At 39.9% G+C, this 26,010-nt stretch overlaps 1 protein-coding gene across 1 annotated transcript in view; it reads right to left on the bottom strand.

The window, feature by feature from the left end:
• F5 (coagulation factor V) overlaps positions 1-24,861 on the bottom strand; it is a 72,284-nt gene extending 47,423 nt beyond the window's left edge. The window contains exons 1-4 of the mRNA XM_046430053.2: positions 24,589-24,861; positions 22,355-22,446; positions 14,400-14,522; positions 862-1,074 (exon numbers count right to left, since the gene is read on the bottom strand). Of these exons, the coding sequence (XP_046286009.1) occupies positions 862-1,074; positions 14,400-14,522; positions 22,355-22,446; positions 24,589-24,746 (586 nt within the window). The 5' untranslated portion in view covers positions 24,747-24,861. The remainder of the gene's footprint in view (positions 1-861; positions 1,075-14,399; positions 14,523-22,354; positions 22,447-24,588) is intronic.
• Positions 24,862-26,010: the final 1,149 nt, after the last annotated feature.

Here is a 26,010-nt window from a genome sequence, read left to right as displayed (position 1 = left end):
CCACACAGCTTATCTTAATTAGCATAAACTAGATACAGCAGTCAACCAATAAGGAATCTCCACACTTAATGGCTCGCTGGTGTTACTTCACAAACCACTCCCTCTGGCAAAATGCCAGGTGCCATCTTGACTTGTTTACAGACCCTAACAAGTGTCAGTGTCCATTACAATATCTTCTGTATACAGGCAATGAAAAAAATGTATTTGTGTAATGAATAACTGAGTTGTGCGTAGGTCTGGTCTGTGTCTGTGTCGGCAAATGGTGAGGGCATCACATTATTTCTCCTGGCACGGTTTGTTGTGGCTCTTTGCTTGTTTTAAGGGAACATGGGCTGAATTCCTAGGTAAAGGGAGAACCCAAGCCTAGACAATGACATTTCTTAAAAAGTCAGCTTGAGTATGTTTGAAACCTGCTACTCAAAGTGTTCAACTTGATGATAAGAAAGGAAGCTGTAGTTTCGTGTATTTATAGACCAATTACCAACCCAAGCCTCTGCTCTGTCCAGCATGTCAGATACCTTCACCTGCATTCTTTCTAAGAACTCTTCAGCAGAATACAGGCTGCTGTCCCCTTTTAGAAAGGCCAGCATTGAGGTCAGTGTGATAAGCATGATGTCAGAATACACTCTCAGAGAGGCATTTACTTGGTAGGAGCGTCCAAGCCTGAGCTAAAGGAAGAATTAGAATAAACAGGGTAGGGTGCAGGCCCTCAAACAGTAGGTGTTTTCTACTATCAAGCAATGATCGGTCACCACCCTGCTCCCTCTGCCTGATGTACAGAAGGCAGGTACAAGGTACCAAACTGCATCCCACACGGAGCTCCTTACCACCAGAACATATCTGCTGATGTGGAATCTGTACCTTTCTTACAGATAAGGAGGGGTCCAACCAGCCCTGAGTTGAAGTCCTGAATCAGATTTACATAGGAGTAGTAGATGTGGGTGAGACAGGGAGGGTCGTCCTGTGTGGGACCACTGTCCTCGCCGATGTGCCACTCATAGGTGTATTCTTGGCCTGGAGCTACAGCGTCGTCCATCTGCTCCACAGGGGATGTGTGGTCGGGGTAAGACGCACCTGGGGAAGTGAAGGCCATGAGGACATCTGGGCAGATACCAAGGACGACTTTTGCATCATTCTCAAATCTGGGAGCCTGAGATGAACTCTCTGGAGGGTATATGCCTTTCTATAGTGAAACTTTATAATTTGGAAAGATTCACAATACTTACTTCTATGCCCACAGAATAGCTGTAACTAGTGAATTAGTTAAGGTTTAGCAAGTCAATTTTCCAGGGTATCCTAACAATTATTTAAATATAATCACAGACTCAAATACCTCTGGTCAGTAAATCACCTCAAAGTGTGAGAACAAGTTATATTTTCTCTGTGGTGCTTGATGAGTCCTCTTATATTTAGCTGCTGTTAACATGGGATGGATGTACACTTGGGGCCCTTTACATTGTTTATTTTGGGCTCTGAAAGTACTACGTCTTTAACTTCTTTCCAACTGGAGTCCCCCTCAGCACTGATCAATCTCTCTATGCATCTCTGTTATCTGGTCGTTCCAACTCCCCCCAGAGCCTCAGGTGGGCTCCCATAAGCAGTGTAGTCATCCTAGTGCTCAGGAAGTGTCTGTCCCCTGAAGTGTGCCCGGAAACCCCTTCACATCCCGCATGTGCTCTCCTTTCCTTTCTGGCAGGATGTGGAGGATGTAGAAATTGGTCTTCCTTTTTGAAGAAGGGGAACTGAGATGCTCAAAGTCAAAAGACCAGAGGGTTGGGTGGGGCTTTCAACAATTAAGGGAAGATGGAGCAAGTGAGGAGGGAAGGGGCGAGGGCAGAGTTGAGACAGCCCCAGGGCTGGGCAGTGTCCCCTGTAGGAGGGGTCCTCAGTTAATTCAGTGAAAGTGTCACTACCAGCAGCAGGTGCAGGGATTTCCTTGGGGATACTGTGATCTTTGATACAGTAGCCCGATCACTGTCTTGAGGTAGAGGGGAGGCCACCAGCGCATGGCTCTGGGCAGGCAAGGATCAAGACTGAAATGTTCAGGATGGGGAAAGGACGCTGGGAACTGTTCTTACTCAAGGGATTGTGCTTTTTGAAAACACATGTTTTCATTTTCATTTCTTCCCTCCCCCAGACTCTCCTTCCTTCACTTGCCTTCCTTTCTTCCTTTTGTGCTGCCTCACCTTTTCCCACCACCCTTCCTTCCTTCCCTCGCTCCCTTCTATTCATCATCTTCATTGAGATAAATTTGCACATAACAAAGTTCACCAAATCTAAGTGTAATATTTGCTGAGTTTTGACAAACGTGGACAGGCTCATAGCTATAGGCACAGTGGATAGAGCAGGTTCCTTCACTCCAGAGTTGCCTTGTGCCTCGCAGTCAGTGCCCTCTCCCACCCAGGCCCAGGCAACTGCCCCCTGTTTCCTTCACTGGCATCTGCTTCTCTATGAGCTCATACAAATGGGATGACTTTATAGATGGCTTTGTGTTCAGTTACAGTTAGTTGGTATGGTATATATTTTTTGTAATTTCTTTCTCTTTTCTAGTTGATATGAACTGTTCTACCTGAGCACATGTATTCATCTCTTTTTTTCTTTCAAATATTTTAAAATTATTAGCACATACTGATTATGCAGATTTGGGGAGTTCACCGGTGACACTTCCATATGTGCCTATATCATGCTTTGATAGTGTCCTCCGCCTTCTCCTTTCCTCTTTCTTAAAACTCCTTTTGCTATTTTCAGATTTTTTTTTTGTTTCCACTTGTTGCCTTTTAGCCTCTTTGTATCTAATATTAAGTGGATTTTTGAATCCTGTATACAGTTTGATATTTTATTCAATCTTACAATTCACAGCTTACTTGCAGTGTTCTTTCCACTCACTTGGAATGTCAGTAAATTGTCAGATTGAAAACCACCATCCTGCTATGTGCTTTATTTTTCTGTCTGTTCTTTGTTAATTTTCCTTCTTTCCTGCCTCCTTTTGGGTTGAGTGCTTTTAATGATTCTCTCAAGTCCCCACTGTCGACCCCTTGGTCTCATTTTGTTGTTAGCAGTGTCCTACAGTTTACAGCTTTAACGTACAAGACTCCCTGCAAATAATGACATGACACTTTACCTACAAGACCCTGTAGTGCTCTGGTCCATTTCTTGCCTCCTGGTGTTTATGTTGTTGTCGTCCATTTTACTTCTATGTATACAGTACAATTCACAATAAATTATTATTTTTGCTTTAATATTTAGATAATCAATTATCTTTTTAAGAGGTTAAAAATAAAGAAAAAACTTCTCTATATTTACTGATTTCTAGAATTTTTCATTCCCTCTTGTTGAGAGCCACAGCCGGGTCAGAATGACACCTGGCATTTGCCAGAGGGAATGTTTGAAAGGTGACACCCGAGAACCATTGAGATGATGATTTGAGTTAAGCTATATATAATTGCTGTGATGCTGGATTGATTGTATTGTATATTTGACCTTTACCTTCGGGCAATGGGGCCCGCTCTTGCTGCCTCCAGCGCCCCCTGCTTTGGAGTTCTCGAGGGGATTCCTGGAGGGTTCCTGTTGGTTGGGGAAGGTCTGGAGGAGGAATTTCTGGTTGGTGTGGTGTGTGCCTGGAGGAGCCGCGTGGGTGGTGGGTGGCGTCTGGCAGAGGTTCCCGGGGAGCATGTGTGGAGTGTGCTGGTGGAGTTCGGAAATAAAGTTCATTCCTGCTTGAGTGGCTCGTGATTTGTGCCCAGCCAGACTGCAGCACCCTCTGTGAGTCTGAATATCCCACTCAGACAATGTTTCTATCACTAAAGAAATTCCTTTAACTTTTTTTATGGTTTGCTAGTGAGAAATGATCTCTGCTTTTGTATGTCCAAGTCAGTCTTTACTTTGCCTTCATTTTGAGAGAATCTTTTTGCTTGACATGGACAGATCTCCTTGTGTCCTTTTTTTCCTAGCACTTTGACCATTTTCTCTTTGGCCCTAGTTTTTGGCAACGTGGCTGTGATGCACTTTGGTGTGGTTTTCTTCATGTTCCCTTCCATGGTTTTGTTAAGGCTCTTTAAATCTGCAGATTTGCCGTCCTTTTCACATTTGTAAAGTTTTCAGCTGTTATTTCTTCAAATTCTTTTCCTGTCTCCACCACGTCTGGGACCTAGTTAGGTATGTTAGATTACATGGTATCATTCCACAGTTCAAAGATGCCCTGTTCATTTTGTTCTCTTTCTTATCTCTGTGTTTCATCTTGAATAGTTTCTACTGCTATGTATTAATGCTCCTGAACATTCCCCTCCGTAGTGTCTAATGTGTTGGTAACCTCATCTATGCAGCTATGAAAGTTCTAGATAAGTATCTTTCTATCTTCTGTCTCTCTCTGATCTGCTCATCCTTTTCTCTATCTGAAACATGGAGAAGGCTCATTACAGCCATCTTAAACATCTGTGCTGCAGCACTGTCCATTCTCAGCTGTACATCCCCCGACCCCCACCTCAGAGAGTCTGTTCCCCTTACAACTCTGTGAGAGTTTCAACAGTGTCAGCCTATGTTTGGGCCCTTTTGGTGGATATGGGAACCAGGGCACACAGTGCTGTGGTCAGCATACCGGCCCCAAGGTGATCTGCATCGCTGTGCTATGTGACTCCAGCGTGGAAGCCCTGTGATGGCAGAGCCGAGTAGCTGAATCTTCATCACTTCTGCACGAATTTCTACCATGTGCAAGTCCATGTGCAAGTCTACCCCACTTCTCTCTCCAGCCTTGTCATATGTGATTCCTTCCACTGTTCACTGTGCCATGGTCACTCAGGCTCCCTGTCAGTCCCCCATCTGCAAGGACCCAGGGTTCTTGCACATGCTGCCTCTTCTGCTTCCAGTGCTCATCTTCTTTTTCTTCCTTGGGATAAATACATGCTGATTTTTTAGACAACAACTTAAATGTTAGGTTACTCCTTCCCTTATCTCTGACTCTGCTGCATGTTTTTGTTTTATAGCATTTGTCATAATTTGTAATTAAATATTTGTGATATTATGTGATAATTTAATTTTCCTTCAAGATTATAATTATTTTTAAGGTATTTTTATTCTATACATTTTGACTGCCAGAGTGTAAGCTCCTCAAGGAATATTGCTGGTTTGTATTTGTCCTAGTATCTCTATACCTTCCACAGTGCATGGAGAAGCATGGAGAGAATGCTTCATGCATATTTATTGAACTCTGAAGATTTAAGATCCTGTGGGTTAGAGCCCCATCACAGCTCATGGATGTGTTTTGCTAGGATTTCATGGTATTAAAGCAGATTAAATGCCAACAGTAAAAATTTGGAGATAATCATATTAGACTCTGGATTCCTTGTTTCTCTTTTAAAAACAGAATCTCCTCAAATTATTACATAAAATAGAAAGGAAGGAAACACTCCCAAATACATTCTATGAAGCCAGTATCACCTTGATACCAAAATCAGACAAAAACATGTCAAGGAAAGAAAACTACAGACCAGTATCCCTGATGAACATATATACAAATATCCTTTATTAAATATTGGAAAACTGCATTCAAAAATTATGATCAAGTGGATTTTATCCAAGGAATGCAAATTAATAAATATAATTCACCACATAAAAATAATTAAGGACAGAATCACATGATCATCTCCATAGATACAGAAAAAGCCATTGACAAAATCCGGCTCCCATTCATGTCAAAAACGCTAGAGAAAGAAGGAATACTAGAGACAGAAGGAATTTAACATGCTAAATCGATATAAACAAACCCAAGCTCAGTGTCATATTGAAAAGAAAAATTGAAAGCATTTTCTCTAAAATCAGAAACAAGACAAGATGCCCACTCTCACCACTCCTAGTTATCATGGTCCTTGAAACTCTATCTAGACTAATCAAGCAAGAATAGGAAATTAAAGGGATACAAATAGAAAAAGAAGAAGTCAAATTATCTCTGTTTGCTGAAAATGTGACTATATATCTAGAAGACCCAAAAAACTCTACCAGAAGACTTTCAGAGCTGATAAACAAATTCAGAAAATTAGCAGGATACAAGATTAATGTACACAAATCATAAATTGATAGCTTTCCCATATCCTAATAATGAATCTGCTGAGAAAGAAAACTGGAAAACTATCCTATTCAAAATAACCTCAAAAAATTCTTGGGAATAAATTCTGACCAAGGAGATGAAAGACCTCTATAATGAAAATTGTAGAACACAGAAGAAAGAAATTGAAGAAGACTGTAGAAGATTAAAAGAACTCCCATGTTCTTGGTTAGGAATAATTAATATGGTTAAAATGCCATATTGCCAAAAACAATGTACAGATTCAATACAATCCTCATCAAAATAGCAATGACATTCTTCACAGAACTTAAAATCGGTCCTAAAGTTCAGATAGAAGATGAAAAGACCCAGAATAGCCAAGGAATACTAAGAAAGAAGAGAAAGCTGGTGGCCCCACAATTCCTGATCTCAAATTATACCAGAGGTATAGTAATAAAAGCAACATGATATTGACATCAAGAGAAACACGAAGACCAAAGGAATAGAATAAAAGATATAGAGAAAAACACATATATACAGGCATCTGATACTTGACAAAGATGCCAAAAACATGTTGGAGAAAAGATGGCCTTTTAAACAAATAGTCCTGGGAAAACTGGATTTACATATGTAGAAGAATGGGACAGGCCCCATCTTCTACCTTGCATAAAAGTCAACTCAAAATTGATGAAACACTTAGGAATCAGACCAGAAACTTTGCAACTATTAGATGAAAACATGTCAACACTCCAACATATTAGCATATGACAGACTTCCTTAATTAGACCCCCAAAACTCAATAAATGAAACCATGAATCAATAAGTGGGGTGGCATGACATTAAAAGGCTTCTGCACAGCAAAGGAAACAAGAGCATAAAGAGAGAGCCTGCAGAATAGGAGAAAATCTTTGCCAGCTACTCCTCTGACAGGGGATCAATATCCAGAATATATAATGATCCCAAAACACTTAACACCGAACAAAATCAAATAGCTCAATAAATGGGTGAAAGAACTGAACAGACATTTTTCAAAAGAATAAACATAAATGGTCCAACAAGTATATGAAAAATGTTCAACATCCCTAGCAATCAGGGAAATGCAGTTAGAACAGCAATCATTAAGAATACAAACAATAATAAATGCTGTTGGGGATGTGGGGGAAAAGGTACACTTATACTTTGTTGGTGGGACTGCAAATTATTATAACCATTCTGAAAAACAAATGGAGATTCCTCAAAATACTAGGAATAGAATTACCATATGACCCAGCTATCCCACTCTGTGGTATTTATCCAAAAGAACTAAAATCAGCATACTAGACTGGTACAGGCACATCAGTGTTTATAGCAGCACAATTCACAGTAGCCAAGTTTCAAACCAACCCAGGTACCTGTCAACAGATGAATGAATAAAGAAAATGTGGACTGGATGCGGTGGCACATACCTGTAATTCCAGCAACTCAGAGGGCTGAGGCAGGAGGATCATGAATTTAAAACCAGCCTCACCAACTCAGTGAGGTCCTAAGCAACTTAAAGAGATCCTGTCTCAAAATTTAAAAACAACAAAATGTTTTTAAAAGGGCTGGGGATGTGACTCAGTGGTTGAGACCCCCTGGGTTCAATCCCCTGTACTAAAACAAAACAAAACAAAAAATTTTAAGAAAGCAAATGTGGTATGTACACACAATGACATTTTATGTAGCCATAAAGAAGAATTAAATTATTATTATTATCCATTTGCTGGCAAATGGATAGAACTGGAGATCATTATGCTGATTTCCAGCCAACTTTAGAAAGTTAAAGGTCAAATGTTTTCTCTCACATGTGGAAGACAGAGCAAAATATGGGAAAAAAGTGTGTGTAGGGGGGTGAAATTCCATGAAAATGGAAGGGAGATCAGTGGAATAGAGGAAGGAGGTAGAGAAGGAGGGAGGAAGGATAGAGATAGGGAAGAACAGTGGAATGAAATTGATCTAACTGTGCTGTGTACATACACAAATATATTACAGTGAAATTCACTTTTATATATATCTACAGAACATCAATTAAAAAATTATAAATAAATATAAGGAAAACCATTGGAGAGGTAGGGGAAGACCCATGAGGGAGGAGAGAGAGAGAGAAGTGCTGGGGACTACAATGGAGCAAATTATATTCCATGCATGTACGATTATGTCAAATGACCTCCAATATCATGTATAACTATAATGTGCTAATACAATTATGTAAAAATTATAGATACAAAGAGCCATGGGGATGGGCCTGTAGCCCAGTGCTAGAGCGCTTGCCTTGCAGATGTGAGACCCTGGGTTCCATCCTGAGCACCACATAAAAACAAATAAACAAATAAAGATATGTGTCCATCTACTACAACTAAAAACATTCTAAAATAAAATGTCAAAGAGTCAAAAACAGCTAGAATAAAATTTCATCAAAAAAGAGGGATATATTGTTAAAATGACTTTTTTTTAATGATATCTGCACTAACACTAAGAAATAACACCAAAAGATTTTGAGGGTAATGGCTCAGGAATGACTTGCTATAATTGGTGCTTCTACCCCACAATGCAACAATCGTACTTGATATAATGGGACTATCTCACCAAGTCGCTGCAGTGTTATAACAAGAAATAAGCCACAAGAAATTCAATGTCAAGATTAAGAAACAAAAAAAAACAAAACCAAATCCTGAAGATCTGGTAACATAGGCTCAAACTCCTGCATAGACTTTGGCTGGACTGGTGTCTGGGCTGTGCTCTCCTACTTTCTGATTGCCCGTATCTACTGAACCCATGTTCTTTTGAATTTCCCACCTGGCCACTCTGGACATCCGAGCCTGTGACCCTTGTGCTAGAGTGTAAGCTGAACACTGGACTCTGTTGCTCCCTCCCACCCCTGAAAGACAGTTTGGCAGTGACTGATAACCCATATTTACCATAAGCTGAACTTTCATTCTGAAGATAAATAGGATTTAAGTGTTAAAATTATCAGGAGCTGAGAAAAGATAGAAGCTTACGTAACTTCCTGTGAGTTATAACATTTCAGCCTTAAAAAAATAAAAGAGTAGGTGAAGAAGACTTTCTACTGATAAACAGGGAGCTTTATCTCTGAAAAGTTACAAAAGAGGTTTTGTAGCAGGGCAAAAACAGACTGATAAGGAGAGCTGCCCTCTGAGGTCAGACTATGCACTAATTGGCCTGAGGCGGCTGGGGTGGAGCTGCACAGTGGTCAGTCAGGCCAGCCCTGACTCAATGCTTCTTGGCCTTATGGAACTTAAAAAAAAAATGATGTGTCCGAACACAAAGCTTGTACCCTTCTAACTTTTTAAACATCTTGGGGCATTCCTATGCCAGAAAGTAGCCTTCTTTGCATTGCATTCACAAGCTCTCTAAAGGACACAATATGATTTTTTTTTTTTTTTGTCGGGTGAGAGATAATTTACCTTTCTTCCTCTGAAAAAATGGGCACTCATCCTTTTCACATGTGATGAAATATAAGCTCCCCCTTCTTTGATCTTTGGTTGTGCTACAGCTTTTTAAAATAGCACTCATCACAATTTGTAATTAAATATTCATGAGATTATATGATTAACAATACTTTCTCCTAGGTTGTGTGAGAAGCATGTGAGCTGTGGGGTCAGAGATTGTACCTTTTGTCAACTATGTGAAGCTTAGAAAGTTTCTTAATGCCCTATTTTAGCTTTTTCTTTCTTATTCAGAATTTAAGATAACATAATCCTTTTCCTGGATATAATAGGAATGATAATTATTTTTGATGGATTACGAGGACTGAAAAATATATATAAGATGACCAACCCCTAATTATTACTCTGACAGCCTGTGGCAATATGCTTTTGTATTTTAGCCAAGTATTTTCTCTCCCAGTTGCTTTATAATTTATACAGCCTCTTTCTCTATGTTTTATTTTGGATAAGATAAATATCTTAAGTGTTCTCGAGTTCTGTTAATACATGTGAGAAAGAGTGAAATTGGTGATTGCTTTCCTTAGGCTGATATGAAGAGGAACCCTGGGCTGAGTCCATCTAAACAGCACACTTCCCATGTTTCTGGAGGCTGGAGGCCTGAGGGCAGCATTGAGCTCATTGGGGCTCTGGTGGTGGTCTCTTCCAGGTGGCAGACTGCTTTCTCTTCGTATCCTCACCAGCAGGAAAGGGCAGGAGAACTGTTCTTGGGGTTCCTTTTGTAAGGTCCTGAGGGGCCACCCTTGTGACTTAAGCACCTCCTAGAGGCCAAGCCCCTCAACCATCACGCTGGGGTTTAGGATTTCAATATGAATTTGGGGGAGACACAAACATCTGTTCCACTGCAGTGATGCATCTATTCTAAAGGTGATAAAAACTAGCGCCCGGGGTGTGACTACTCATATCCTACAGCAAGATGAGTACAGGTCAAAGCAAAGGGGAAATACCACACAGTCCCCACTTCCTAACCAGTCCTCAGTATGCTGGTTCAGCTCAATGATGACACCATCATCTGCTGTCTTGGGCCCACAGCTAGGTGCCCAGGCTCAGCCTGGTAATAGGAGGGTGTGTGTTGGTGGCCTAATTGTGATGGGCCTTATCCCCAGATTTCTTGTATGGCTCCCCAGTGCAGAGGCTACAATTAGACACCACTGTTTGAATGAGAACCAAGCAATGTAAACATTTAGGAATTACCTCAAGCCCCATAGCACTTGTGCTAGGTACAGCAGTATGACCGAGTTTTTTATGATACCTTGTTTGTGAATGGTCAGTGGTTCACAGCAGGTTTATTTAAACACATATTGGGTTTCAAAATTTTTTAATGTGTACAGTATGATATTTTGATATACATATAGATTTTGAAAAGGTTATTATAATCTTAGAAATTAATACCCATATAATTGAGCAAAGTAAATTACTCAGAATTTCACATTCATATCAGTTAAATGTAAGAAAAATTTCAGATGCATGAATTTAATTAATTTTTAAAGGTGAATTATGGAATGATTGGTGAACAACAGATTTGCAGATGGGTGATATTCTGTAAGCAAGTAGTGAGGACTACTAATGAGACAGTTTGGGGAAAATTTTATCAGTGCTTTTGTTTTTTCTCTTCAAATTATTTTGCCTTTAGAATAAAGAGGCTTTTATTTTTTATTTATAACCTACATAGTATTAAGTGTGAAATAAAAACAGCTATTTATAGGGAACATTTTTGAAATGCATTTTTTGTGAATTGAAAGAAAAAGTGAAGACTAAAGAAGAAAAATGGGCAGGAACAGCTATTGTGTGAGAGCACAAAAAGTCCTTATTCAGCCTCGGGCTAGAATAAATTCTTTGCATGAGGGTAGTCCTTGGTTTCATATCTACTCAGTTCTGTTCGCTTCCTGCTCAGTCCATATTCAGCTTTGAAATTTGTTTGCTCTTATCACGTGTACTAATTATTTTGCCAAAAGGCTCTCAGCATTTTTTTAAAATGTAAAATGGTGCATACAAGCTTGGGGAAATGAAATCCCAAAAAGCCTTTTTGGTTGCCCATTAGGGTGCTCATTCATTAAGTTGTCTCTTTACTTATTTTTGTGAACAACTCCTTCCTCTCCGTTTAATAAACTTTGTGAATGGTTCAGTGCATTCAAAGACTCAGAGCACTCTTTTAGAAGCTATGACTTAGGCAATGGGCAATTAAAATACTGTTTTGCAAAGAGCCTGATTCCACTGCACGAGGCATGCAAGCCTTTATTGAGGGGAAATTCACATTTTTGAGAATTTTTATACTACTCAGCAGTTTGTTTCAAGTTTTATTGTATTTTCAAGAAAATAGCTACATAATACTAAAATTAAAATTTAGGTGAAAAATAAAAATATAATCACTACATTATGTTCATTATATCCAGCATTGAAATATTTTAGAAAAGCCTAGAAGATTAAGTTTCCATATAGAATTTAGTAACACTTAGATGCAAGGAACAATCTCTAGTGGGGATTTTTTTTTTTAAAATTGACAGAGTTGGGTTACCAAGAGATATCTAAATATTATCAAACTAATTTTGTGGTACAATACTAATAAGGCAACTCGCACATTTAAAATATGTCAATATAAATTAAATGAAAGAATAATATTAAGATTTAATATGAAACAAATGTTCTAAAGGTAATGATCAACACAACTTTGAAACATACTGAACAACAAAATGTGCTCAAGGGTATGAGTTTTACCATACCATGCACCTTCAGTGCACGTTTCATATAGTTTCTGAAATTTTAGCCTCAAATTGAAACTCTATTAGTGATAGAAAAGTTGCAAATGATCAGGTACAGTTACAGATGTTTTATTTCTTAATTTAAAAGCATATTAAATGTATTTCTAAAGGAAGCATTATTATGAACCACAAGTCGTCTTCTGCCAGAAAGGGTTCCCATTCTAGACATGTGGACTGTTGTGGTTTCTCAAACCTATCCCACTGTCTTGATCCCCTGCCATCCATCTCTCATATGTTCTCCTCTGAGATAGAGGAATCGGGGTTTCCATGTAGTTGTCACAGCACATGGTTAGTTTGTCCCACTTCTGAGAAAAAAGTCTCAAAACTCAGAGGAAGGCGACAGGTGAGGGTGTGTGAGACATGAAGAGGGGGAGGCCTTATTTCATCACAGAGGGCCTAGTAAAATGAACAAAAGCTTGTCTTGTACCATGAGGGGGCTACTTACTAGATTTGCATCTCATTTCCAAGACAAAATTTACTTTCTCCACCCATCCACACTTGGCTCTCCGAGATTCATGGCACCAGAGGAACTAATAGTGCCAGTAATCTGGTACAGTGGAAATGCTGAGACATTTCAAGTAATTTTTCGTAAGAGACTGTGGTCTGGGGGGTGGAATATACAAGCAAATTAATGGTAAAGGCGAGGACTGATGTTGCAAGGTCCATTTGCTGTGCAAACAGTCTAGTGGGGAACAAAGTCCACAACTTGTACCTCCTCCCCTGTTAGAATCAGAACCTGCAAGGGACACACTGACATTTTGAGGTTTTCTCCTGCTCTGCACTGCTGAATTCCTCAAGCAGTCATCTGAAGACCTCCAGAGTAGATTAAGTGGTTGTTTATTATGCCACTGTGTGATTTTAGGAAGTTAGAAGAGAGTCCTGTGGACATTGCCCTTCCCAGTATTGCCACATTAGCTTTTGAAGATGGCTGCAGTTTCACAGATAATGCTTCATTGTTTTTCCTCAAGCCAAGGACTTAGTTTTAGATTTAGTTTGTGGGGAAGGTAGTTCATTAACCTGTGGTCTATTACACTTTAGTAAGAATAAATTTAACAGTACTTTACATAAAAAATAATAGGTGTAAAATCATTTCCTAACTCACAAATTATCAGGTATTAAATTATTTGCACACAATTTGAAAAATCCTTTTTTACTGTCATAGTGAATATTTATTGATTGCCTATAACATGCTAGTCATTGTTCTAAGATTTCATGACAACAAACATGTATGAGATAAGTATGATTCCTATCCTCATTTTACAGATGAGACACAAAGAGTTTAAGTAACTTTCCAAAAGTCACAGCATTAGTGTCTTAAGCCAAGATTTGCACCTGACAGTCTAGTTCTTGGACTCTCCTACTCTCCTACTCAGTTCTTCTCCAAGAAGGTGTGAAGGTAGGATCATGTATGGAGGGGGGGAGAATTGTAAAATATGAAAAATCCGAAGTCTGAACCTAAGTCTTCTTTCAAAGCTTATGTTTCTAACCACTCTGTCCAAAATTCAAATACTACTATTTCTAGTGCCACCACCATCAAACACCACTTATGTGTGTTATTTGTGTGCCAGGCCACCCCCTTTGTCAGATTATTCCTATGTCACTATGTCAGTAATTCATGGCCAAACCCAGTCGGCTACCTATTTTGGTAAATAAAGTTTCATTGGCAAACAGCCATGCTTGTTCATTTATATATTCTTTCTGGTTGCTTTTGTACCGAAATGTCGAGTTGAGTAGTTATAATAGAGATCTGTGGCTTGCAAAGCTGAACATATTTACTAGTTGCCTTTTTACAGAAGTTTGTTGACCCCTACCTTAAACCATCACTTAATGTACATATTATTATCATTCCCATTTTAAGATAAACATTTTGGAATTCAGAGAGATTAGGTAATTTGCCCACCCAACTATTAAGGAGCAAGAATTAATGAAAACCTAAGGTCTAGATGACTCCAGAGCTTGCTTGTTTGTTTGTTTATTTATTTATTTTTGCATTTTTGAAACTTATAAAGGCAACAATTTTTATAGTTACCATTTGTGGGAAAGAATATTTCCCGAATAACACAAGTTAATAATACCAGTTCTAAATTTTGAAATGACATAAGAATATGCCATTGCCCTTACCTTCTGAGAACTTACTGTACTTGACCCCTTGAGGATGGATGCTTAAGGGCTTGTCTGCCTTATTCTTAAAGTGAACTTTCATGATGTCTCCAACTTCAGCATATAAAGTAGGTCCAAGAAGTCCTATGGAAACAAGATTTTGTGTTTCAGGATCATCAATGACAGTGGTGCCAAGTGGGAAAAACATGTAGAGAAACTCCAGAAGCAATTGTTGTCATTCCTCCTGGTCCTGAAGCTAATGTGCTTCTCTTGAATTTAGAAGGCCCTGTCAGCACATTAACTCTACACTACATATAGTCACAACAGGGTGTGGAATCCTTGGCTGGACCCAGAGCAAGTCAAGAGAGCAGGGGAGACCTTTCTGACCAGGTCCCACTCTGATCCACTGCCTTTCCTTAGAGACTGCTATTTTTTAAATTAATTAATTTATTTTAATTAGGTATACATGACAGCAGAATGCATTTTTAAATTTATTGTACACAATTGCGGCATAACTTTTTATTTCTCTGATTGTACACAACGTAGTGTCACACAATATGTGCAGAAAGACTGCTATCTTTGGTTAAGAAAAGAAAGATCATTTTCAGTTATACCAGGGATGTGAAGTAGTGGTAATTTTATATTTCTCTGAAGTAGGAGACCCCAGAGGCCTAATTCACACAGCTCTCTGGCCCTGAGGCAAGTTCATAATTCCTAAATCAGAAGTGTATTTCTGATTGTATCCAAAGAACAATGAGAAAAACAGCCTGGGAAGAATGAGAAGAGACAAGGTAGGTGGAGGTGAGGTGCAGATCATGCAAGGCCCCATGGCTATGGTAAGAAATTTGGATTTTCTTCTATATAAAATGGCAAGTCACTGGAGCTTTGTGTAACAGAGATGGGCAGACATGTTTTAAAGGTCCATGCTAGCTGTGTAGAGAATAAACTGGTGGGAAGAGTGAAAGCAGAGGAAGTCCCATTTCAGACAAGTGACTGGATCAAGTCATCTATAAAGCCTCATGGGATTGGTTTCCGCCTATTAGAAATTGCAGAAGTAGGAGAAGGAAGTGATAGCAGTCATGGAGTCCCACCAGCATTCACTGGCAGTAGTGATGGTTAATCACGCAGCCTCCACACTCCCCCAGAAGGTCAAGCACCCTGGGCCCTTGCATTAAATCCTCACAATAAATCTTTAAGAGAGACATTAGAATTCTTATTTTACAGGTAAAGAAATTAAGCCTTGGAGAATTTAAATATCATGCCCAATATTACACAATTAATGAGAGGCTAAGCCATCATTAAAACAGAAATCTAGCTGAGCTTTAAACTACCTCTTCGTCCTGCACTCTCCACTTTGTATTCATTCATTCAACAAATATTGATTGTCCACATCCTCCAGGTTTCAGAACTGCTGCGGTGCAGGAAGAGTAAGATACACTCCCTGCCTTTATAAGAACTTGCAAGATAGTAGGAAAGACAGATTCTGAAATTGGACCCAAGGGCACTCAACCACTGAGCTTTTCTCCAGCCCTTTTTATTGTTTTTATTTTGAGACAGGGTCTTGCTAAATTATTAAAGCTGTACTCAAACATGTGATCCTCTGGCCTAAGCCTCCAAATTGTTGGGATTATAGGCATGCACCACCATGCCCAGTATAAAGACAGATTTTAACAAGTGATTATAGAAATATGTAATTATAAACTGCAGTAAGCCTTATGGCAGAATAGTACAGGGTATCCTGAAAAGTATTAGATAAGGGGATCTAGTCCACTCTTGCACAGGGAGAGGGTTAGGTTTGGGAAACACTTTCCAGAGGAAGTCATGCTCTAACTGAAGTCCAAGGGCAGAGAGGCCAAGAGATGGGCAGGGTCTTTCTATGGAGTGGGATTTGCATGTGCAAAGGCCTTGAGATGCCAGAAAGCTCAGCCTATTTGAATAACTGGCAGGAGGCCATAGAGAGCTTAGGAGGTAAGAGAGCAAAGTGGAAGGTGAGGTGAAGACCGCATCCCTGGCCCGCTCATTCAGGGCCTTATAGGACTTCTAGACAGTAGTGGTGGTTACTACTGTATAGAACAGTATGAACTTGCCGTGACCTACTAGTGTTCAGAGGCTATCAAAGAGTTTGCAGCAAGATACAACATGGACCAGATATCGATAATCTCTGGCTGCATTTGTGGAGAATGATCTGGGAGAAACCGGTGTGAGAACTCCCTGAGAAAGGTTTGTAGGTGCATTCAGGTTATGGTGGTGGAGATGATAAGGAAGGGACATGAGAGATCCTTTGGGGGATTAACTTGTCAGGACTTGATGGGCTAGAGCAGGGTGGAAGGTGAGGGAGATCAAGTTGCTGTGGATGGTAATGTTTTGGTTTGGGGAGTTGGGTGGATGAAAGTGCTGTTCTCTGAAATGGAACACACTATGGGATTGTTTTGTTAGGTGGATGTGGTAGGCAGAATAATGTCCCCTCCCTCCCAGAGAGGTCCATGTTTTCATGCTTATGATATCTTAGTATGCTACTTTATATGGCAAAAGGGACTCTGCACATGTGATAAGCATTTGGGGAGGAAGAAGTTTTTCTGGCTATGGTGTGGGCCCAGTGTAGTCACAGGGTTCTTTTAAGAGGGAGAAAGAGCATCTTAGAAGGTTAGGGCTGGGGATACAGTTCAGTGGTAGTTTATAGCCTGGCATGTGAGAAGCTTCAGTTTAGTCCCAACCTCTGCAAAATGAGGGAGGCTGGGGGCAAAAGGGAGAGAGATGGGAGGTTAGAAGATGCCACTCTGCTGACTTGGAAGATGGAGGAATACAAAGGCAGCTTAAGTAATTGTAAAAGACCAGGAAATGATTTTCCTCCAGAGCCTCCAGAAGTAAACAGCTCTGGATTTTAGCTCAGTGAAACCCATTTTGAACTTCTGACCTCCAGAATTGTAACTGTAAGAGAGTGAACCAGTTTGTGTTGTTTTGAAGGCACTAAATTTGTGGTGATTGGCTCCAGCAGCAATGGTTAACTGTAACCTATCATTTCTGATATAGAGGCCCTATCTTTCCCTCACTTGTCTGCACTGTTGTCTTGTTCCTGAGAAAGAACTCTTACTCCTGGGGTTTATATTACTCCATACCTGAAGCTTTCTTTCATTTGCTTTACGTTAGCTCTGCACAGGACCATGGAGGTCATGTAGTTCCATATTCATTTTAGAGATAGTTCATGAAGTCTGGGAGGGAGGAGTAAATGGTTTGCCCAAGGTAAATCAGCAATTTGGTGGCATTGCTGGGACTAGGACTCAGCTCTTCAAACTCTGGGGCTAAAGCTTTCTTTCCCACTTTCCCACAGAGCAAGCCAGACCCTCCCCTTCCTAGAAAAGTCCAGAATTCTTCAGCTTTATTGGCTCCTGAGCATGTCTGACTCCACCACTGACCTCTGTCTGGCTGCTACCTTCCATCTTGGTTCCTTCTGGAAGTCCCACTGGCTACTCCCATCTTCCTGGCTTCCTATGAGCCCAACAGTACTGGCAGTACTATTGCACCCTGTGCCACATTTTGTTGCCATGGCTCCCTGGCCTGGTTAATCCATTTGTTGGCATCACATGGCTTTAAATGCCAGATGCCCAGAACAAGTCTCCTAAGTTATTTTACCTGAACGGTTTGGAGATTTTATTCAGCTCCCTTCCAGCTTCTTCAGAGTTAAGCAAAACTAAAGGGTGTTTTCATGGATGCAAATCAGATTCCTTAATACATGCAGGCAAACACATGTCTGAATATTTTTGAGCTGCTCTTTAGCTCCTCCATAAACCCTTTCTACCTTCCCCCTCAGTACCCAGAACTTGCTGGGAAAAGGCCTACCTTGGAGCTTGGGGAAAGAAACATAGCATGTACCCAGTTTCATGGAATTGAGAAGGTAGAAAGAATGGCATGAGATGAGCTAATCTAGTCCCCTGCTCTCCAGTGAACAGTGGATTACATGATACAAGGAGCAGCTATTTTAAAACTCTTTTGGAGACAAACATTTCATAATCTTCCTTGAAAAGATTCAGAAACCCATCACTAGCTCTTTTAAAGCCTGTGATAAAATTTCTGATAATGAGCCTTGCCCTCCACCTGTCCAGTGCCCACAAATATCACTGGACTTTAGCCCCACAGCCTTGCTCCATCCACAATTACAACAACTTCTGGGGTCACCCTGCAGAAGTGCAACACTGTGACTTGTTCAGGGGTCAGCCAGAACCATACCTACCAGATGAGCAGAGCAGAAAATAAAGAAAAGGTACAAATGATACAGGTGGAGGCTGGGGAACTCATATGGTTAGTGGCAGTGTTCACATATAGACCTTCTCAATCAAAATCTGAGGCTCTCCTTCACACCAGCTCTGCTTCCTTGTCTCAGCTACAATACCAACTCCTACTTTTCAGGGCTTCATAGTTAAACAAATTTGGGAATTCAAGAAAAGATTGCATAAAAATGGATGCTAATATGCTTAGTTCACCTAAAACAAATACAATCTGAGATATGCAGGAGTTGACAGAAAAGTAATGCTTAAAGTGAAATGAACTTAAACATGAACCAAAGGCTGATTCATCAACTCTCAAGGTCCACTTATAGTTAATAAGGTTAAATAGGAAATTACTGTAAAAGTTTATCGTCTGAAAGGATTTCCATCACAGTACTCTTCTCTTATTGCTTGGAAGCGCAGGCTGGCAGCTGTCCTTTCTATTACTGCGGCACTCAGTGAATGTCCTACCCAATGAATGTCCCACCAGTATGACATAAACATTTAGTTAACTTGTCAAAAGCCACAAAAGTTACCACCTCAAATACCTGCTAATCTCTCTTTTCTAGGCCTAAGGACTGTTTCCAAGCCGATTTTCCCTTTTACCCACCTACAATTTAATTTCGTTAAACAGTCCTAAAGTATATACTACATATGCTAAGCTTGGAACCGAAGAATGAAAATGAATGGGCTCTGTGATAGAGGAGATCCTTCACTTGTGTCCATGCTACAAACTAACTTTATGGGCAACCTTACTGCTCCTCCTATCCCCCAGAGAAGGCAATAGCCCTTCTTCTTAAAGCTGAGACAGCCCAAGCTTTGAATCCCAGCACTTTCTGCTTCTTCTAAGTCTAACTCCATGAATTATTCTCTCTCAGATGTCTTTATCCTCACCCTTTTAATTGGAATCTTCCCTAATATATTAGATTTCTGTATTCTGTTTTATAAAACTCCAAAATATCCTTAGACCCCTAATTCTACTCTAGAGCTAACCTGTCTCTCCTCCTATTTGAAGCCAGATTTCAGGAAAGAATGATCTCATCTCTTCAATCTTGTTGCTCCTTTGAATTATTTTACCTTTTCTCCTTAAACTCTCCATGAGTGATCTCATACTTTCTCAAAGCTTCATTTACCATCTTGGTTCTGATGTCTCCCAAATATTTATATCTAGCTTGATGTCTCTTCTGAAGGTCAAACCGCTGTCTTCTCATTTGAGTCACTAGGTAGATATTCCAATGCTATCTCAAACCCCGAAACTTTCCTCAAAACTTTCTCCTATTTCTAAATTTTCTTTATCATTGAAGGGCAGCATATCTGTTCGGCTGTTCAAATTAGGAGTCTGAGTCTATCATAATTCTTCTCTCTTCCTCATTATCTACATATAATTTATTACCAAGTTTAGCTCCTCAGTATCTTTGGAATCATCTGATTTTCTCCACCTCAGCTTCTCTAATGGCCTCTTACCTTGACTGACCCCAAAGTCCCATCACTTGTTTCTCTGGTGTGGACTTGGTTTTCTCCCACCCATTCTCCTTCTAAAGTACAAATCCAAGTCTCTCCTGTATATATATCCTTTCAGAGCCTCCTATTTTCCTCAAGATAAAGCCTTTCTATGGTTTTAATCCAGCCATGTCCCCATCTGGTTGCATGTTTTGTCAATTTCTCCTTTGATGTTTGTGCTGATCCAGTTATGGTTCCCCTAATACACCATGCTTTCTAACTTCTGAGTATTTACACGTACTGCTTCACTTTGGTTTAAAATGCATCCCCATCCCTAATCACTACTTGGATCCTTCTCTTTTTTTTCCCTTTAGCTATCAAGTTAGAAATAGGAAGATTTTCATGACTCCTAGATTGGAGATGGATCTCGGGTGTCCTACTATAGATCTCTCATTATAGTTTCCCTTATTTCTGTTCTGTCATGACCTTTCTAATTATAGGTCATCCCCAATAACTGGTTGGCTCCTGGTAGTCAGGCTCTAGGTCTTACCCACTTTTATTTTCCTAGAACCTAGAATTTCATAGTTCTTAATACACAGTGTTAAAAAAGAAAAGAATATTTAGATGTATATTTATTTGAGGATAAGTGAATATGTAAATGATCATATACAAAGAATATATAAATGAGTTAAGAAATATAGGTATGTAGATGCACATAATACAATGATATATACAATCAAATAGAGATAACATTAACAACTACTATAGCAACAATAATGATAACATAGCTAACTTGTTATTGAGTTCTTAATATGTGTTAACATTATTATAACTACTTTGTATTTATTAGCTCAGTTGATCCTCAAAACCATCCCTGGAAGTAGGAATTAGTTCATGGTGCTGGGGATATATTTAAGATGACAGAGGTATTTCTGCTGGTAGAGGGTATGTACCATGTAGTTTCAGAGAGAACCTGGCCCTGGTAGATAGTTGTGAAAGCCGCGGTAGGATTGAGGTTGTAAGATATACTGGGGACATTGAGAAGGAAAAGCAAAGGAAATCAGAGGGAAACAAGGCACAGAGACCTTTGGGAAGGGAGAGTGTTAAATATCCTGGCAATGGTAAAAGAACTGGAAAAAAGTTGTGGGCACTGACATCCTCGTGGTCACAGGAATCCTGCTTTGATAGTAATTTCAATGAACTCTATCTTATTGTACCATAGTAGAGAAGGGATATAAGGAAAAGAACCTGAGAGAATGATGTAGACTCCTCATTCAAGGGGTGAAGGAAAGGAGAATAAAGGAAAAGGTCATCAGGGTCATGGTGAGATTTCTTTCCTTTCAGGAATTTGCCTGATTATGGTTTGGTTTTGTTGTTTTTGATTTTTGCATGAAGGGAAGACTAGTTGAGGAAAGATTTAAGATTAAGGGAGATCAGAGGAGGCAGGGCAGACTGGGATGAGTCGGAGAGGTGGTGGTTGAGTGTGGGTAGATGACAGGCCTCTGTTTGGCTAAAGAAGTGTGGTGGGATCATTCTCAAGGGGACACAAATGAAAGAAGTTCTTCTTTGATGGTTTCTCTCATTTCTGTGGAATGTGGTTCCATAATTAAGATCCTAGACCCCTAATCCACTTAGTCTCTGTGATCAAACAAACAATATAGATGAGAAAGAGATGCAAAGAATTAGCTATACATACTTCCTTTGAATGAATTCAGGAAGTCAGATTGAAACAAAAGATCATGCTGTTAAGACACATCTGTGCCTTTCAGACCAACCCACAGCCCTGTGGAGATGTGTTTGAGCCCCCTTTGTCCACTGTTGCACTCACAGTGCCTAATTCAATGCCAAGCCCCCAAAGTGCTCCATGGTGGAATGTTAGATGAATGGGTAAAAAGTCAAACTCCTAAAAGTTTTGTTTAGCTATTCTGACCAAGACTAAAAACATCACTGGTTTCATGGGCATACAATGTGTACCTTTTGAAAGGACCCCCTAATCAGAAGGATCCTTGTTTGCTTTAATGTGTTGCTATCACTGTTTTGAAAATTCTTAATAACATGAGCAAGGGGTTCCACACTCTCACTGTGCACCAGGCCAACATCCTATATATCCAATACTGGTAAAAACACAAACACACACATACACAAACACACACACACACAAACACACACACATTCTAAATAGGTACTTTAGACACAGATAAATAACACATGATCCATAAAAATTTATGTTTAAAATAAATGATTAAGCAAATAAATAAATATATTTCAGCCTACCTGAAATGCTGGATCGAGGTTTTTCTTTCTTAAAATATGCTTCATACTCTCTGTAGACTATTTTCTTAAAGAAAGTTGTAAAAGAATTCGAACTGGAATCAAAACACAAACATTAATTTGAAAGATGCATATAACATCTACTCATATTATAACCAAGTATCTCTCATAACCTCAGACGTCTAGAATGACAGTGTTTTATAGATATGAACAATAAGTGTAATTAATGAAATAATTATTGGACTCTTCAAAAATAGTATGTTGTGATCATATTCTTTCATAAGTTTAGAATGCCCTAATGATGATTCTCGGAATCAATTTTCTTAAAAGGAACCTAACATCATTGTATGAACTCAAACTTTAGGTTAGGTTTTAAATGATTAAAAATATGATCAAGTCACTTAAAAGTAAATAGGTGAGCTATTTTCAACTGATCAGTCAAATACAATTTTTCATAAAACACTTCCTGCAAATTATAATTTTAAGCCACTGGGAAATGTTATAAATTTGTATCGATTTGTTGGACCCTATTTCTGCTTGAGAGGGTGGAGATAGCTAATGGAGTAAAACTCAGATTCCTGTTGGAAACAAATGAAAAAAATATCTTGGAAAGATTAAGTAACTTTCTAAGGAAATACAGTTGATATATGACAAAGCCAGGATCCAACATGGTTAAAATCATTTCCTCTCCTCTGTCTTGACCCAGTTAATCTCTATTTTAATCTTTATTTCTACGTTCAACAGGGTTCTGAATCATAATAACTACAGTACCATATTCCACAGGAATGACAGAGGTTCTGAAAGGAGAAAATCCTGCAGGTGGCCCCCTTGTCAACAATTGACCCATCCTCCTTTCCTAACCCAGGGAAGACCTGCCAGCACAATGTGGTCCTCACATTGTACATTCGATCTTTTGGTTTGTATGCTTTGGCCTGCATCTATCCATCCCCACCCCAAGGCATAACTACCACATGCTACAGGGAAGCCTGGACAGAGCTCCTGTTCCACCCATGAGCAGGCAAGATTAGTATCAGAAAGAGTGTTATTTTCTATGGGGTTTGAGGGAGTAACAGTTCACTAAGGGTGTGGGCATGAACTTGGATGAATCATCTAGAAATGCAATATTTAAAATTATTTTCTTTTAAAAGAAAGAATTTCTTTGTACATATGACCAAGATAGTATATAATGCCCTCTTATATAACCCAGTTACAATGGAGTTTTTAAAAGAGTTACTGTGATACATGGAAAAGACTCTCAAAATATTACTTTTTTTTTTTGAAGATTGCTTTGGTTCTGTAATTGCAAAAGAGGAACACAGTTTTCACAATCATCTAAATTGTGATGCTAAGTTAAAAAATAAAAGTGATCACACTAGGAGGCTTACCATTTAAAACAAATAAAAATAAGATTAGCTGGAAATATTTGATAGACCCTATGATTTAGGTAATTTCTAGGAAGTCTCATTTTAACTTTTCAATTGGAAAAATATAGTTTGCAACTGAAAGATATGGTTTGATATTATTTAAACCTCCTCTTACTGACACATGCCTTTTAATAGTAACCTTACCAAAATATCTAGGGTAAACCATACTCCAGGAAGTGATTAAGAGAGAAAAAATTAAGAGTCACCGTGAACAGCCATGAATAAGCCAAATATGAAGCAGGACAGAGTGAAAGTACTGAAGTGTCGCATTTACATGGACTGATGTTTTAAAAGGCATTTTTAAGAAAGCAACAAAATGATGGCAGTAGTTATTCAGCTCAAAATAATTATCTGCTCAAAATAAAGTACAAGGTGCACAACTTTAGTTTTAGGAGATGAAGTTATGTGACAATGGAATAAATAATATGTAACTAGAAATGCCATAAAAATACTGAACTAGTAAAAATCTGGAATGGGAGCTGGTAGGAAAGGCAGATGAGGGAGCTTGGTGTTTGTGAATCAATCAATATGTTAAACTGACAATCAGACTACTAACAAAACTGTACTGAAAACAAACTCACAAAAAGAAAGCAGCGTTTAAACAATCAAGTTGAATATTTTCCACGTTAGTGGAGCAAAATTAGCACTCACCAAGTTTATTATGCTCTTCATACTTGATTAAATGTACTTATTTACCTGAAAACACACACACACACACACACACACACACCTGTGGAATTACAAAAGTAATATTCTCTAAAACATTAGATTATCCACCCTGGCTACCCCTCCTGGACACCATACCTGAATTACCTTAGATTTGTGTGCTCAGGGTGGTAGTTCCAGTTGATGCCCTGAGCTGCCACGTAGAACTGCCTCAGCTGTGCTGCGTCAGCCCCGTGTCTCCCCCAGCCTGCCCAGCAGCTGCCCAGGACCACCAGTGCCCAGAGGTGTGGGCAGCCTAGGAGCATGGTTCCTTCCCTTCTCCTGCCCTCTGCCCCCCTGGGACCAGCAGGGCTTGCCTGGCAGCTTGAGGTGCCTGGTGCTGCACTGTGAACTGTCTTGGCTGCAGTGAGCTCTGGGAGGCTGTGGGTGGCAGTGTCCTCCTCCCCTGCAGCCTCTGGCTCACCCTCCCTCCCAGCTTCCTGGGGCTTGTCCCTGCAGGGGCGTGGTAAGATCACTGTCCTTGGTGAGGAAAGGGACAAGAGGGAGAGTTAGTAACTGTTTTTCTACAGGTAAAGAAAAGGCAGGCAGAGATCTTGCTAGAGGATCCAATAGGAGGGACAGTGCCCAGGAATTCACAGGCCACACTTCCCTGGCTGAAGCTACTGGAGCAGTAGCCTCCCACCCTCCATGGTGTGTGTGTCAGAGTTTGTGCTTACCAGACTCTGCAATTCCCAGTACACTGAGACTCTGCAGCCTTCCTACCCCCAGTGGAAAGGGGCATTTTGTCTGATACTGGGCACAGAAACATTGTGCCCTCAGGTTGGCAATGAGTCCATGAGGAAGCCTACTGCTATAGATCACTTGGCCAACTTCTACCCAGGCACAGTTGTCTTGATAAGGGTTTGCTACTGGTTAGAACACAGCAGAGCAGAGGGCTTAGCTGAGATAATCAGTAGTTCAGATTTCAGTTCTGTTTACTAATTGTGCTCTTGGGCTCAACTCTCCAGACTGCGGCTTGACATCTGCACAATGGGGTTGCTAAGACCAGTTTTTCCTGAAAGCATTGTTGGAAGGATTAAAGAATATTGCCTAGCACTTAGAAAGCACACAGCACATGTTTACTTCTGTGATTATGTTTTCCTGTCTCCAGGGCCCCTCATATGTCCTGAAGGATGTATTTCACAAAGGGTGATTCAATCTTTTTCTGCTGTTGGTAGAGGATCTGAGAATTCTATTACCTGAGACATCATGATGACTCATCCAAGGGTGCCTGGATCTGTGTGCCTCCAAGCTTCTGCATATGCTTTATGCCTTCAATTCATTCAACAAGTTGTGGTCTGACACCTCCAAGAGGTACTATTTAGTGACACCAGGCTTCTCTGCAACTCCCCTCCGCAGTCTTCTCTTTCCCCTTTTGCTAATATTATCTACCAATGTAGAATTTCCTTCCTCTTTTGCTTGCCCATTCTTTGAAGTTCTGAGTTCTCCCTGTCTCCCTGATGGTGGACTCAAATTTGACTTTTCTATTTTATGAAATCCTACACCACCATTCAAATAATACACTTCTGT

This window comes from Marmota monax, unplaced genomic scaffold (genome assembly GCF_021218885.2).
Source record: "Marmota monax isolate L192 unplaced genomic scaffold, Marmota_monax_Labrador192_F-V1.1 WCK01_AAM20220418_F8-fsc00055, whole genome shotgun sequence".
NCBI lineage: Eukaryota > Metazoa > Chordata > Mammalia > Rodentia > Sciuridae > Marmota > Marmota monax.
Note: the sequence above shows the minus strand (reverse complement) of the source record. Positions and strands in the feature narration are given on the sequence as shown.